General features: G+C 45.1%; 1 protein-coding gene across 3 annotated transcripts in view; it reads left to right on the plus strand.

The window, feature by feature from the left end:
• Positions 1-12,179, plus strand: part of LOC145360232 (tRNA pseudouridine synthase-like 1) — a 110,522-nt gene that overhangs the window by 71,610 nt on the left and 26,733 nt on the right. For all 3 annotated transcript variants that reach the window (XM_080215288.1, XM_080215290.1, XM_080215289.1), the window contains one exon: positions 2,268-2,322. In XM_080215288.1, the coding sequence (XP_080071414.1) occupies positions 2,268-2,322 (55 nt within the window). The remainder of the gene's footprint in view (positions 1-2,267; positions 2,323-12,179) is intronic.

A 12,179-nucleotide genomic window follows, 5' to 3' on the forward strand; every position in this document is an offset into this window, starting at 1 on the left:
GACCCAATGGGCTAAATAGCTGCCTTCTGTACTGTAGGGATCCTGTGAATCCCATTTTGTTGCCCTCATATAATTAGACTTAAGGCAGAACAGTGGGAAATATATTTATTTTCAACGCTGCATTCTTTTTTTCTGGAAGGAATGCAGATTTTTTTTCTCTAAGTAGCTTGTGGGAAAAGTGGTACATTGTCCAACCAAGAAACGGATGCTGACACTTGTCTCCCATTCCATGCATTGTTTGGCCTTCTAGCAGAGAGCTAATCACCTTGGCTAGGCACAAGTAGCCTGATAAGATGTATATAGTTGGTGGGGGCAGGAAGCAATGCCCTCAGTCTGACGCATAAGAGCTGCTAACAGCACATGAGCATCATTTTAGTTCCTTGGGGAGAAGCAGCTTCCTGCACAACAGCCTCTTGTGGAATAATACAACTGACTGCAGAAACAAAGGCAGAATCTCAAGACAAGCGCCTCCCTGTCTCAGAAATCTTTAGCCAATTTCACTCAGCTGCCCACACCTGCTCTGCTCCCTCTTTACTTTGTATGTGGGCCAGTGTTACTGAGGATTTTGGTCTCCAACAATACTGTGGGAAAGTTGTGCTCAGAAATTATTTATCCTTTTTTGAAATGAAGGCCGCAATCCAGAAACCTGACATTTTGCAACATCAAATCATAATTTAGAGGCTTTAAATTATTAATTTGATTTGGATTTTTAATGAATGCTCCTCGCCAGAGGGGCCAAGCACACCAATCCGTCTTTGAACACCCCTCCACTCTGCCTGGTCCTGCCAGTGTTTGTGCCCGTTCAGTTTTGGGCATCGCGAAATGTGGCATTTTTCCCAACTTTGCTACTACATGATTTGCACACAAGGGACAAACCACTGTGTTTGTATGGTTTGAAGATTGTAGAATCATAGAATCAGACAGTGCAAAAGGAGGCTGTTCTCCCTGAGCGACCCCACATTAGATTTTGAACCTTTCCAAGATGCAGCTAACTGGTTATGGAGCACAATGTGTGTGGCAAGGTCGGAAAGGAGAGGGCAAAGCCCTCATATGCCCCCCTCCTGCCACCAGGAGTGGAATCAGGAACCCGCAGTGTGCTGCAACGTGACAGGAAAAGATCAGCTGCTTGATGAAGCCTGCCCCATACAGTCATGTTACAGCTCAGCATCATAATGCCCAATGTCTCCCAGCCACAAAATCTCCGCCCAACAATGATAAAAACAGATCTTTTAACACTCACCATCAATTCTGAGGAGCAAAAAACTTCTGAAAGTTTTTTTCTCTGAACTCCAAAGGAGGTTAGGGCAAATCCCAGGAGACTGTTCCAACCATATCTCAACATCACGTCCCAACATCATACCTCTTGGATGTCATAGTGTCATGAATCATCCAGCTGGATTTTGACTAGTTCATTCAGAGCATTGAATTCAAAGATGCTCTGTAATGGAACTTGCATGCATAAGTGAACATTTGAAAAGAAATTACAGTACTGAAGGGGGATATCGATTTTAACTATCTCTTCTGAGGTGCGTTAAGCCACTATTCTCATTTGTAAACAAAGTACGTCAGATAAATGGTATTTAAGAATATTTTAAACAAAGTGATCTGATTCTCATCTCAGTTTGTTTTTAATTTGAGTTTTGATGTAAATGTTGGTCCATCAATTCCTCAGTTTAAAACTTTACCTTCTTGCCTTTAAATCCATCCATGGCCTCACACCCCACCCCCATCTATGTCTCTTCCTCCAGCCCCACAACTCTGCAAGATCTCTGAGCTCCTCCAACCCCGGCGTCACCAGGAAGTTCAATTTTAATCAAACCATCACTGGTAGCCACGTCGTCCATTATCTTGGTCCTCAGCTCTGGAATTCCATCCTTAAACCTCTGCACCTCTCTTTTCTTCCCCTTTAAGGTGCCCTTTAAAACTTTAGCCTTTTGACCCAAATTTTGGCTCAGTGAGAATGAATCCTGTGAAGTGTTTAGTGACTACATTAATAGCTCTATATTACTGCAAATTATTACCAGTGCAATGAGGTGCTGGGGTTGCCCATGTGATTGGAGCCACAATTTCAAGATGGCAGTATTGCAGGCCGTACAGGTCGACAAAACATTCTCAAACAAAAAGGAAATTGACCCAGCAGAATGTGGACATCAAATTGCTCATCTTGTCTGAAGTACATTTATCAAGAGTTTGATGTTCAGGCAATATTGCTTACTCGTATCCTGAGCTGAAAAACTGACCAGCATTTTTGTCTCAATTGACTGCAGCCACTTGGAATTCTGGGAGCTGACCTTCAGGAGCAGGTCCTTCCTCTACAAACAGGTGAGTGTGGAATGCAAGCAACCTGAAATATTGCTGACTAAAAGTAAAAGCTAATCAACACCCTTTTCTCAAGCAATGTAAATTTGTTGTTCCTGTTGATATTTGATAGATAGATAATTGTGATTCTGTCCTGAAGGGTTTGGGATGAAAAGCTTCAATAACGTGTCTTTTTTCCCAGCAATACTCGAGTAATAATTTCTTTTTAAATCTCAAAGAGCTAAAATTATCCACATTGGTTGATTTCTTTATACCGTGCCTTGTCCTGATAATCAATATCGCGGCACAGTGGTCAGCACTGCTGCCTCACAGCACCAGGGAGCTGGGTTCGACTCTAGGCTTGGTCACTGTCTGCGCAGAGTCTGCATGTTCTCACTGTGTCTGCGTGGATTTCCTCTGGGTGCTCCGCTTCCTTCCCACAATCTAAAAGGCGTGCTGGTCACATGCGTTGGCCGTGCTGAATTCTCCCTCGGTGTTCCCGAACAGGCGCCAGAGTGTGGCGATGAAGGAATTTTCACAGTAACTTCACTACAGTGTTAATGTAAGCGTACTTGTGACACTAATGAATAAACCTATACCTCATTTGTGACTGCAATACTCTCCAATGTATTTTGCAATATTCCTCACTTCACAAAGCAGATGTCAGGAGAATTTGGTGTAATATTGGTTACAGGTGAAATTCAGCCATATTTGAAAAGACTTGTATTTGCATAACAATTTATCATAGTTCCCAGAAACAAAAGTGCTTCATGTACAATTAAGCACTTTCTGCAATGCAGTGAATGTTGACAGTTAAACAAACTCAACAGTTGTTTTACGCACACAAAATCACACAACCAGTAATAAGATAATTGACCAGTTAATTTGGCACTTTATGTTGGCTGAGGGTTGAATGTTTGGCCAGAAGGCACTGAGTACCACCCATTCTTGGTCAGTTAGCATAAAAATCATGTTCCACGTTCTTCGTTGCACAGGGATCACTTAATATCCAAATGGATAATCAGACAGGCTGTTGATTTAAACATTTCATCTGGGTGCCAGCACAACCAACAATGCAGCGGAACCTAGTACTGCACTGGAGTGCTGGCCAGGATTATATCTGAGAGTTTGGAGTGCTGCAGCAGTTGGCAGGGGTGTGTACAAATGTTTGGCATCAGCTGTATCCATTTGCATAACGCTATATTTATTCGTGTTATATTACATCTGCCACATACGAGTCCATCACCCCAGTGAATCCAGACCCACTTGTAATTTAGTTTTATCATCCAAGATCCTATCAGCCACACAAATCTTTGTTTTATCCGCCACTTAGCACATTGCTCCCTCACAGCCTTTATTCCGATCATTGATAAAGAAGGTATAGAGCAGTGGCCCTGACACTGATAGTTGCTCCACTGTGTGAGGTGCTCCAAGCTACTGGCAACATCAACTTTTTACTGAAGGGCGTGAGATTGCAACCAGTTTCTGGTTCAGTCTAGGATCTGCTTGCCAATCGCACATGGCTCTGAGTGTTCTGCGGCACCTTGTTAAAGGACTTTTGAATATCCAGATTCACAGCTGATCTGCATCCAATGACTCAGTAACTCCCTTAAAAAGTCTCCGTCTGTTTGAGGGGAGGAACGTGACCTCAATTAGTGGTCAGCCAGTTTTTACTGCGGTTGCTCTCTCTCCACAGTGAAGCTGATGAGCGCTAATTGCCTGAAACTGTAAACATTCTCAGCCCTATCTCAAATTACTACCATCGCTATTCATAGCTCAGCACTACAATATGCCTTTAAAGTGCACTATTGTTGCCACAGCAACTAGGACGACTTGGGAGGCAGATGTGGATTTGATGCGGGTTCAGGTTTGGTCGGGATGAATTTTTAACCTGTCTGGCTTTGACCTGTCTTCCCATTACATAGACACAAATTTAAAAGTAAAATTAAACAATGCAGCTGTAACACAGCAAATCACCTAGAAATGTCGCAAGGTCACTTTTTTTTTAATTCATTTGTGGAACACAGGCGTCACTGGCTGGCCAGCATTTATTGCCCATCCCTAGTTACCTTTAAGAAGGTGGTGGTGAGCTGCCTTCTTGAATCGCTGCAGTCCACATGCTGTGGGTTGACCCACAATGTTCTGGGGACCCGATTCAAATCCCGCCACAGTAGATGGTGGAATTTGAATTCAATAAAAAAAAAATCTGGAATTAAGAGTCTACTGGTGAGCATCAAACCATTGTCGATTGTCGGAAAAACCCATCTGGTTCATTCATGTCCTTTAGAGGAGGAAATCTGCTGGCCTTACCTGGTCTGGCCTACATGTGACTCCAGAGCCAGAGCAATGTGGTTGATTCTCAATTGCCCTCGGGTAACCAAGGATGGGCAATAAATGCTGGCCAGCTAGCGATGCCCATGTCCCAGGAATGAATAAAACAAGTCCCGGAGTGGAACTGAAACCTGCAACTTCTGGCTCAGAGGAACGGACCCTACCCATTGTGCCACAAGACCTTGGAAAGTAATAGTTCTTTATCACTGGCCATAAAATGTGTCCACTGTAAAATCACATGGGGCATTGCGCAGATTGCAGCAGGAAGCATACAGTGGTAAAGATTGTTCTGCTGGGCTGGAGCGGAGTGCGTGTTGAACCCATGCTGTCAACCGCTGGAATTGCGTAGGTGAATAGTTAGTAATTCCCTTGACATTAAGAACACAGATCAATGGGCTGGTATTTTGTGAGAGTTTGAGGTGAGTCTATTCAGTGACCAAGGCCTTGTTCCCTCCACCAGTCATTTCTCCCCTATTCTTCTAAGAGCTCTGGCCTCTGGGCAATGACGCCCACATGTCTTTTGATACTTCACTCAGACAAAAATTTACCACAGAGGCCAGTGTTCCAACAGAGATTAAGAGTAGATCACAATTGGTAGCCCTGGGTTGTTTGTTACATAAGAACATAAGAAATAGGAGCAGGAGTAGGCCATCCAGCCCTTCGAGCCTGCCCCGCCATTCAGTAAGATCATGGCTGATCTGTCGTGTCTCAGTTCCACATTTCCGCCCTCTCCCCATAACCCTTAATCCCCTCGCTTATCAAAAACCCATCAACCCGCGTCTTAAAAATATTTAGCGAGGCAGCCTCCACCACCTCAACGGGCAGAGAATTCCAGAGATTCACCACCCTTTGAGTGAAGAAGTTCCTCCTCAACTCCGTTCTAAACCGCCCCCTCTTTATCTTGAGGCTGTGCCCCCTAGTCCTACTGTCCTTTCTGAGCGGGAAGAGCCTCTCCACCTCTATCCTATCCATCCCATTCATCATCTTATACGTCTCAATGAGATCTCCCCTCATTCTTCTAAACTCTAACGAGTACAAGCCTAGTTTATTCAGCCTCTCCTCATAGCTCAACCCCCTCAACTCTGGTATCAGCCTAGTAAACCTCCTCTGCACTCCCTCCAAGGCCAAAATATCCTTGCGTAAGTACGGTGCCCAAAACTGCACACAGTACTCCAGCTGCGGCCTCACCAATGCCCTATACAGCTGCAGCAAGACCTCCCTACTTTTATATTCAATCCCCCTCACTATGAAGGCCAGCATCCCATTAGCCTTCCTGACCACCTGCTGCACCTGCAGGCTTCCTGTTATAGAATCTACAATGCAGAAGGAAGCCATTTGGCCCATCAAACCTTCACAGATAACAATTCCTCCCAGGTCCTGCCCTATCCCCGTAACCTCAGATATTTACCCTCCTAATCCCTCTGACACTAAGGAGCAACTTAGTATGGCCAATCCATCTAACCCGCACATCTTTAGACTGTGGGAGGAAACTGGAGAACCCAGAGGAAACCCACGCAGACATGGGGAGAATGTGCAGACTTCACACAGACAATCACCCAAGGCTGGAATTGAACTTGGGTCTGTGGTGCTGCGAGGCAGCAGAGCTAACCACTGTGCCACCCTATCATTGCCAAAGTGGGAATGAGGGCCTTCAGTCTCGTGGCGAGATTTGAGATGTTCTGTTTAGAGAGGAAAAGATTCTGAGGAGATTTGATAGAGGTGTACAAAATCATGAGGGGTCTGACAAAGCAGTTTCCGTTGTCAGAAGGGTTGAGAACCATAGGCCACACTGATTTAAGATGATTAGCAAAAGAACCAGAAATGACATGAGGAAAAAAGCTCTTATGCAACAGGTGGCTAGGATCAGGAATGCACTGCCAGAGAATATAGTGGAGGCAGATTCAATTGTGGCTTTCATTAGGGAATTGGATAATTATCTGGAAAGTTGAATAAACAGGTCTGTGTGGCAAAGGCAAGGGAGTGGGGTGCGCCCTGTAGCTCTTACTGTGAGTCAGTGTGGACAGAATAAGCCAAAGGGGCTCCTCCTGTGCTATAACCATTCTATAATCATACTGAGACCAATTGTAGCATCACAAGACCCCTTGTGTGTGAACAAGTAAGACTGAACAGGCCAGTGATCAAAGCTGGAGTCTTGTAGGTCCTAATGGCTCGCCTTTGCGATCAGACGGGCTATGGGGGGGGGGGGGGGGCACACTCTGTGGGGAGGGCCGGAGGTGAGGAAGTCCTGAATCAGACAGTGACCAAATAAAGCAGCGAGATGGTTGTAGAGCCCCTCTGTACATGTGGTCAACCCTTAAAGAGACTGGGGCTTCATAGATTTATTGTTGAGAGGAAAAGAATTGTTTGACCTGAAAGAGGAAACCCAAAGAGGAATTCCTATTGAGGTCAGAGGAAATGATACAGCTGAAAACATCAGTCAGGGAGACGGGTTACTGCGGGTGTTTCCCAGCATGGGGTGAAGCAGGAGCAATACAACGTGATACATACCAGACAGTGTGTTAGAATGTGTTCTGGATGGTGTGAAAACTGGTCCTAGACTTATTAATATGAAGGAAAATGATCACATTTGTTTGTCTTTATGGGCAGCACAGTGGTTAGCACTGCTGCTTCACAGCATCAGGGACCCATGTTCGATTGCTGGCTTGGATCACTGTCTGTGTGAAGTTTACACAGTTCTCCCTGCGTCTGCGTGGGTTTTCTCCGGGTGCTCCGATTTCCTCCCACAGTCCAAAAGACATGCTGGTTAGGTGCATTGGCCATGCTAAATTCTCCCTCAGTGTATCCAAACAGGCGCCAGACTGTGGCAAGTAGGGGAATTTCACAGTAACTTCAATGAAGTGGTAATCTAAGCCTATGACACTATAATTAATAAACTAATTGATTTGACCTGCCACACATTTTGCCACACACCTTCACTGTAGCATTGTCTCTGTGTATTTTGAATCAGGCAGCACAGTAGTTAGCACTGCTGCCTCACAGTGCCAGGGACCTGGGTTCAATTTTGGGTCACTGTTTGTGTGGAGTTTGCACATTCTCCCCGTGTCTGCGTGGGTTTCCTCTTGGTGCTCCAGTTTCCTACCACAGTCCAAAGATGTGTAGGTTAGGGAGATTGGCCATGCTAAGTTGCCCCTTAGTGTCCTAAGATGTGTGGGTTAGGGGGATTAGCCATGCTAAGTTGCCCCTTAGTGTCCTAAGATGTGTAGGTTAGGGGGATTAGCCATGCTAAATTGCCCCTTAGTGTCCAAAGATGTGCAGGGGGATTAGCAGAATAAATATATAGGGTTGTGGGGACAGGGGCTGGGTGGCATTGTTGTTGATACAGACTCAATGGGCCAAATGGCCTCTTTCTGCACTGTAGGGATTCCATGACTCTGAATCTATCCAAGTTCGGGTGGCTTTCCTGTGAGGCTGGAATCTCTAACAAGCGAATGAACCTTTTGGCCGTCAGCTTTAGTCATTCAGAAACCAAGCAGCCACTCCAATGGTGCATTAATTGCAGTGAGTGCTGTGAAGTGTCCAGACCTTCCCTATTATATTCCCAGTTGAAGATTACCGTTGACAGTGATTAACGTACAGTATGATCGACCATTGGCAGACCAAACACATCAGGACACAAAGTCCAAGACAGATAGCTCATAGAGACCTCTGGTGGCTGCACCAGGGAGTTCCCCTAAGCAGCAATCACACAAGGCAAACATTTCATTGATTTAATTAAACACTCGGCATTCTGATGACGGAGAGAGCAATGAAGTCTTGCTACAGTTGCACTGGGCTTTGGCAAGACCATATCTGGAGTGTTGTGAGCAGATTTGGTCTCCGTACCTAAGAGAGGATATGTTACATTGGAATGAGCACACTAAAGGTTCACTAGATTGGAGCCTGGGAGGAGAGCCTGAGAAAACTGCACCAATGCTCTCTGGAATTTAAAAGAATGAGAGATGATCTCATTGAAACTGACTAGATCCTGAAGGGGCTTGGCAGGGTAGACACTGAGAGGTTGCTAGCCTGAGAGAACAATCTAGAACAGTAAAGTTAAAGTTGATTTCTTGTTCACAAATAAGACTTACATTTACACTGCAATGAAGCTACTGTGAAAACCCCCTAGTCGCCACAGTCTGGCTCCAGTTTAGGCACACTGAAGGAGAATGCACCTAACCTGCACATCACAGGGCCATCGTCTCAGGAGAAGGGGATAATCACGTGGGACTGAGATGATGAGAAACTTCTTCATGCAAAGGGCTTGTGAAATTCTGGAATTCTCTACCCTAGAGGGGTATCAGACATATATCATTCAGTATATTTAAGGCTGGGCTAGACTAACTTTTGGTCCCTTAGGGAAGCGAGGAAAATGGGGTGGGCAGGACAGCAGAGTTGATACCAAATGTCATCATATTGACTGATGAAGCAGGCTGAAAAGCCATATTGTCTAATCCTAATTAGAATTATAGAATTCCTGTAGTGCAGAAGGAGGCCATTCGGCCCACCAAGTCTGCGTCGACCACAATACCACCCATGCTCTATTCCCATAACCCCATGCATTTACCCTAGCTAGTCCCCCTGACACTAAGGAGCAATTTATCATGGCTAATCCACCTACCTGCACGTCTTTGGACTGTGGGAGGAAACCGGAGCACCCGGAGGAAACCCACGCAGAGATGGGGAGAACATGCAAACTCCTCACACACACGGTGATTGAAGCCGGGAATCGAACCCAGGTCCTGGTGCTGTGAGGCAGCAGCGCTAATCACTGTGCCACCATACTGCCCATAATTCTTACGCTCTCATCAAGATAACTGGCCATTTATGTCATTATTATTAATGGGCCATCCAGTGGCAAAATTGGCTGCAACATCGTATGGACTGCAACGTTTCAAGAATGCGGCTCACCACCACCATCTGAAGGGCATCTAGGAATGGGCAATAAATGCTGGCCAGCCAGCGACGCCCACATCCCATGAAAGATTTTTTTTAAACTTAGAAAAGGGAATTTGTATTTGAATATAGTCTTTCACATCCTTGGAATTCCAGCCTTCTGATATTACCCAACCTCAGAGTATTACCTCAGATCCCATCCACCGATTTATCCTCACATTCCCAGTTGGGGATACAGTACATGACCTCTGATCTCTGCCCCACTTCGTCACAACATGCCTGACTCCAGATGGTTCCAACCTAATTACCCCATTGCACTGTTGAGGCACCCACAGGTAGGTATTTTGGAGTTAAACATAAATGAGTTTATTCAGTGTAAATGCTAACATTTCCTTTGAATAAACCCATACTCACTGACCAAAATTGCAACATCTTATGGACCTCCGACTTGGCTTGTAATTGGTGAGTTCTCTGTCACCAAACATTTCTGAAAAAAGTAATGGCAGAGACTTGTCAGATCTATCAGTATGTAACATTGTGGTTTCATAGTTCAGTAACCAGCTTCATTGGTCTGAAATTATTTATCCTTGAATCTCTCTTGTTTCATGATATGGATCTATCATTGTTGCTCAGTTAGCAAAGAAATATAAAGACACAAGCCAATGTCCTTGGTCCTCACCACATCCGTAGCCAGTCATCTACATTCCTCTCCCTGATGGCTATCAGAGGTTGTACCGGATATGTTTGCAACCTGAGTGTTTTATCTGACCCTGTGGTAAGCTTCCAACCACAAGTGGGTGCTACAGTAGTTGATCAGTATTTTCACAGAACATCAGTATTTTTGCAGATATTGATCACTGCTGCCTCACAGCACCAGGGAGCTGGGCTCAAATCTGGCCCCCAGTGACTGTCTGTGTGGAGTTTGCACGTTCTCCCCATGTCTGCGTGGGTTTCCTCTGGGGGCTCAGGTTTCCTCCCACAGTCCAAAGCTTTGTGTGTTAGGTGGATTGGCCATAGTAAATTGCCCCTTGGTGTCAGGGGGACCAGCAGGGTGGATAAGTGGGGTCATGGGAATAGGGCCTGGGGTGGGATTGTGGCCTGTACAGAATCAGTGGGCCAAGTGGCCTCCTTCTGTACCATAGGGCTTCTATGCTTCCCTTCTTCTATACAAAGACTGCCTACTTCCAACTCCATTGCATTACCCATCTCTACCCAAGCCTCAGCTCATCTGCTACTAAAATCTTCATCTATCCCATTGTTACCTTTAGAGTTAACACTCTGCCTGAATACTAACTTACAACATGCCCCAATAACCCAGCACCCTGTACTCATTGACCCATTCTGGCTCCCAGAGCAGCAATGCCTCAGTCTAAATTTCTCAATCTTGTTTTCAAATGCCTTCATCACCTCAGCCCTCCTGATCTCTGTAACTGTCTTCAGTCCCACGGGTCTCTGAGAACTTTTCACTGTTCTGATTCTGGCCTCTTACTCCTGGCCTGTTTTAATCATTCCACCATTGGCAGCCGTGCCTGCAGTTAGTTAGGCCTCACATTCGGAAATTCAATCCTTAAACATCTCGCTACTGCTCTTTCCTCTTTTAAAAACCAACTCTTTGACAAAGCTTTTAATGTTTCCTTATGTGGCTCGGAGCTAAGTTATGTTTGAGATTCCTGTGAAGCACCTTGAGGTGTTTAATTCATTGAAAAGTGTGTTTTAAATGCAAGCTCTTGTGGTTAACATTTCTATTCAGAGAAATTGGTGACAGAAGCATGAACCGACACGAAGCCGGTGGCTTTAACTGTTTGACTTGCGTCATGCAAAGGCAGAACTGTGCTTCCTGATCATGGGATTCAAGGTCCCTTCATACAAATCCCTGTGCAAGCTTGAGTGCTAAAATAATGCAGTTGAGCAAAACCAAAACTGCTGGAGATTAATCCTATGAGTTCGTTGCTGCAGCATTTTGGGCTGGTGAGATTTACAAGTAAAGAATATAATTTGTATAATTTATAAAAATTACCATGATCACCATTGTTTTGCCACTTTAATTTTCACAGATATTGATCAGAAATTAGCACTGGGCAGGGAACTCCTGACATGAGAGGGTTAAGGGAGAATACTGTTATCACTGTTCATGATTCACTCTGTCACTGGATGACATGTGGTTCATTGTTCATTTTAGATATTGGTGTAATCTCATTTTTTTTTAATTTGTTCGTGGGGCATGGGCGTTGCTGGTTGGCAAGCATTTATTGTCCATCCCTACTTGCCTGAGGTCAGTTGAGAGTCAACCGCATTGCTGTGGCTCTGGACTCACATGTAGGCCAGACCAGATAAGGACGGCAGATTTCCTTCCCTAAAGGGCATTAGTGAATCAGATGGGTTTTTCCGACAATCGACAACGGTTTCAAGTTCATTGAACCTACCTGAACCGCGTGCAGATGGGCGTAGGGTAAATAGGATTAAAGAGATGAATGGGTGGCTCAGGGATTGGTGTGGGAGGAATGGGTTTGAATTTATGGGGCATTGGCACCAGTATTTGGGCAGGTGGGACCTGTTCAGATGGGATGGTCTTGGTCTGAACCGTGCTGGGACCAGAGTCCTGGCGAATTGTATAACTAGGACTGTAGTTAGGGCTTTAAACTAATGGGGGGGGGTGG

Source organism: Carcharhinus amblyrhynchos, chromosome 30 (genome assembly GCF_965287045.1).
Source record: "Carcharhinus amblyrhynchos chromosome 30, sCarAmb.v2.hapA, whole genome shotgun sequence".
Lineage (NCBI taxonomy): Eukaryota > Metazoa > Chordata > Chondrichthyes > Carcharhiniformes > Carcharhinidae > Carcharhinus > Carcharhinus amblyrhynchos.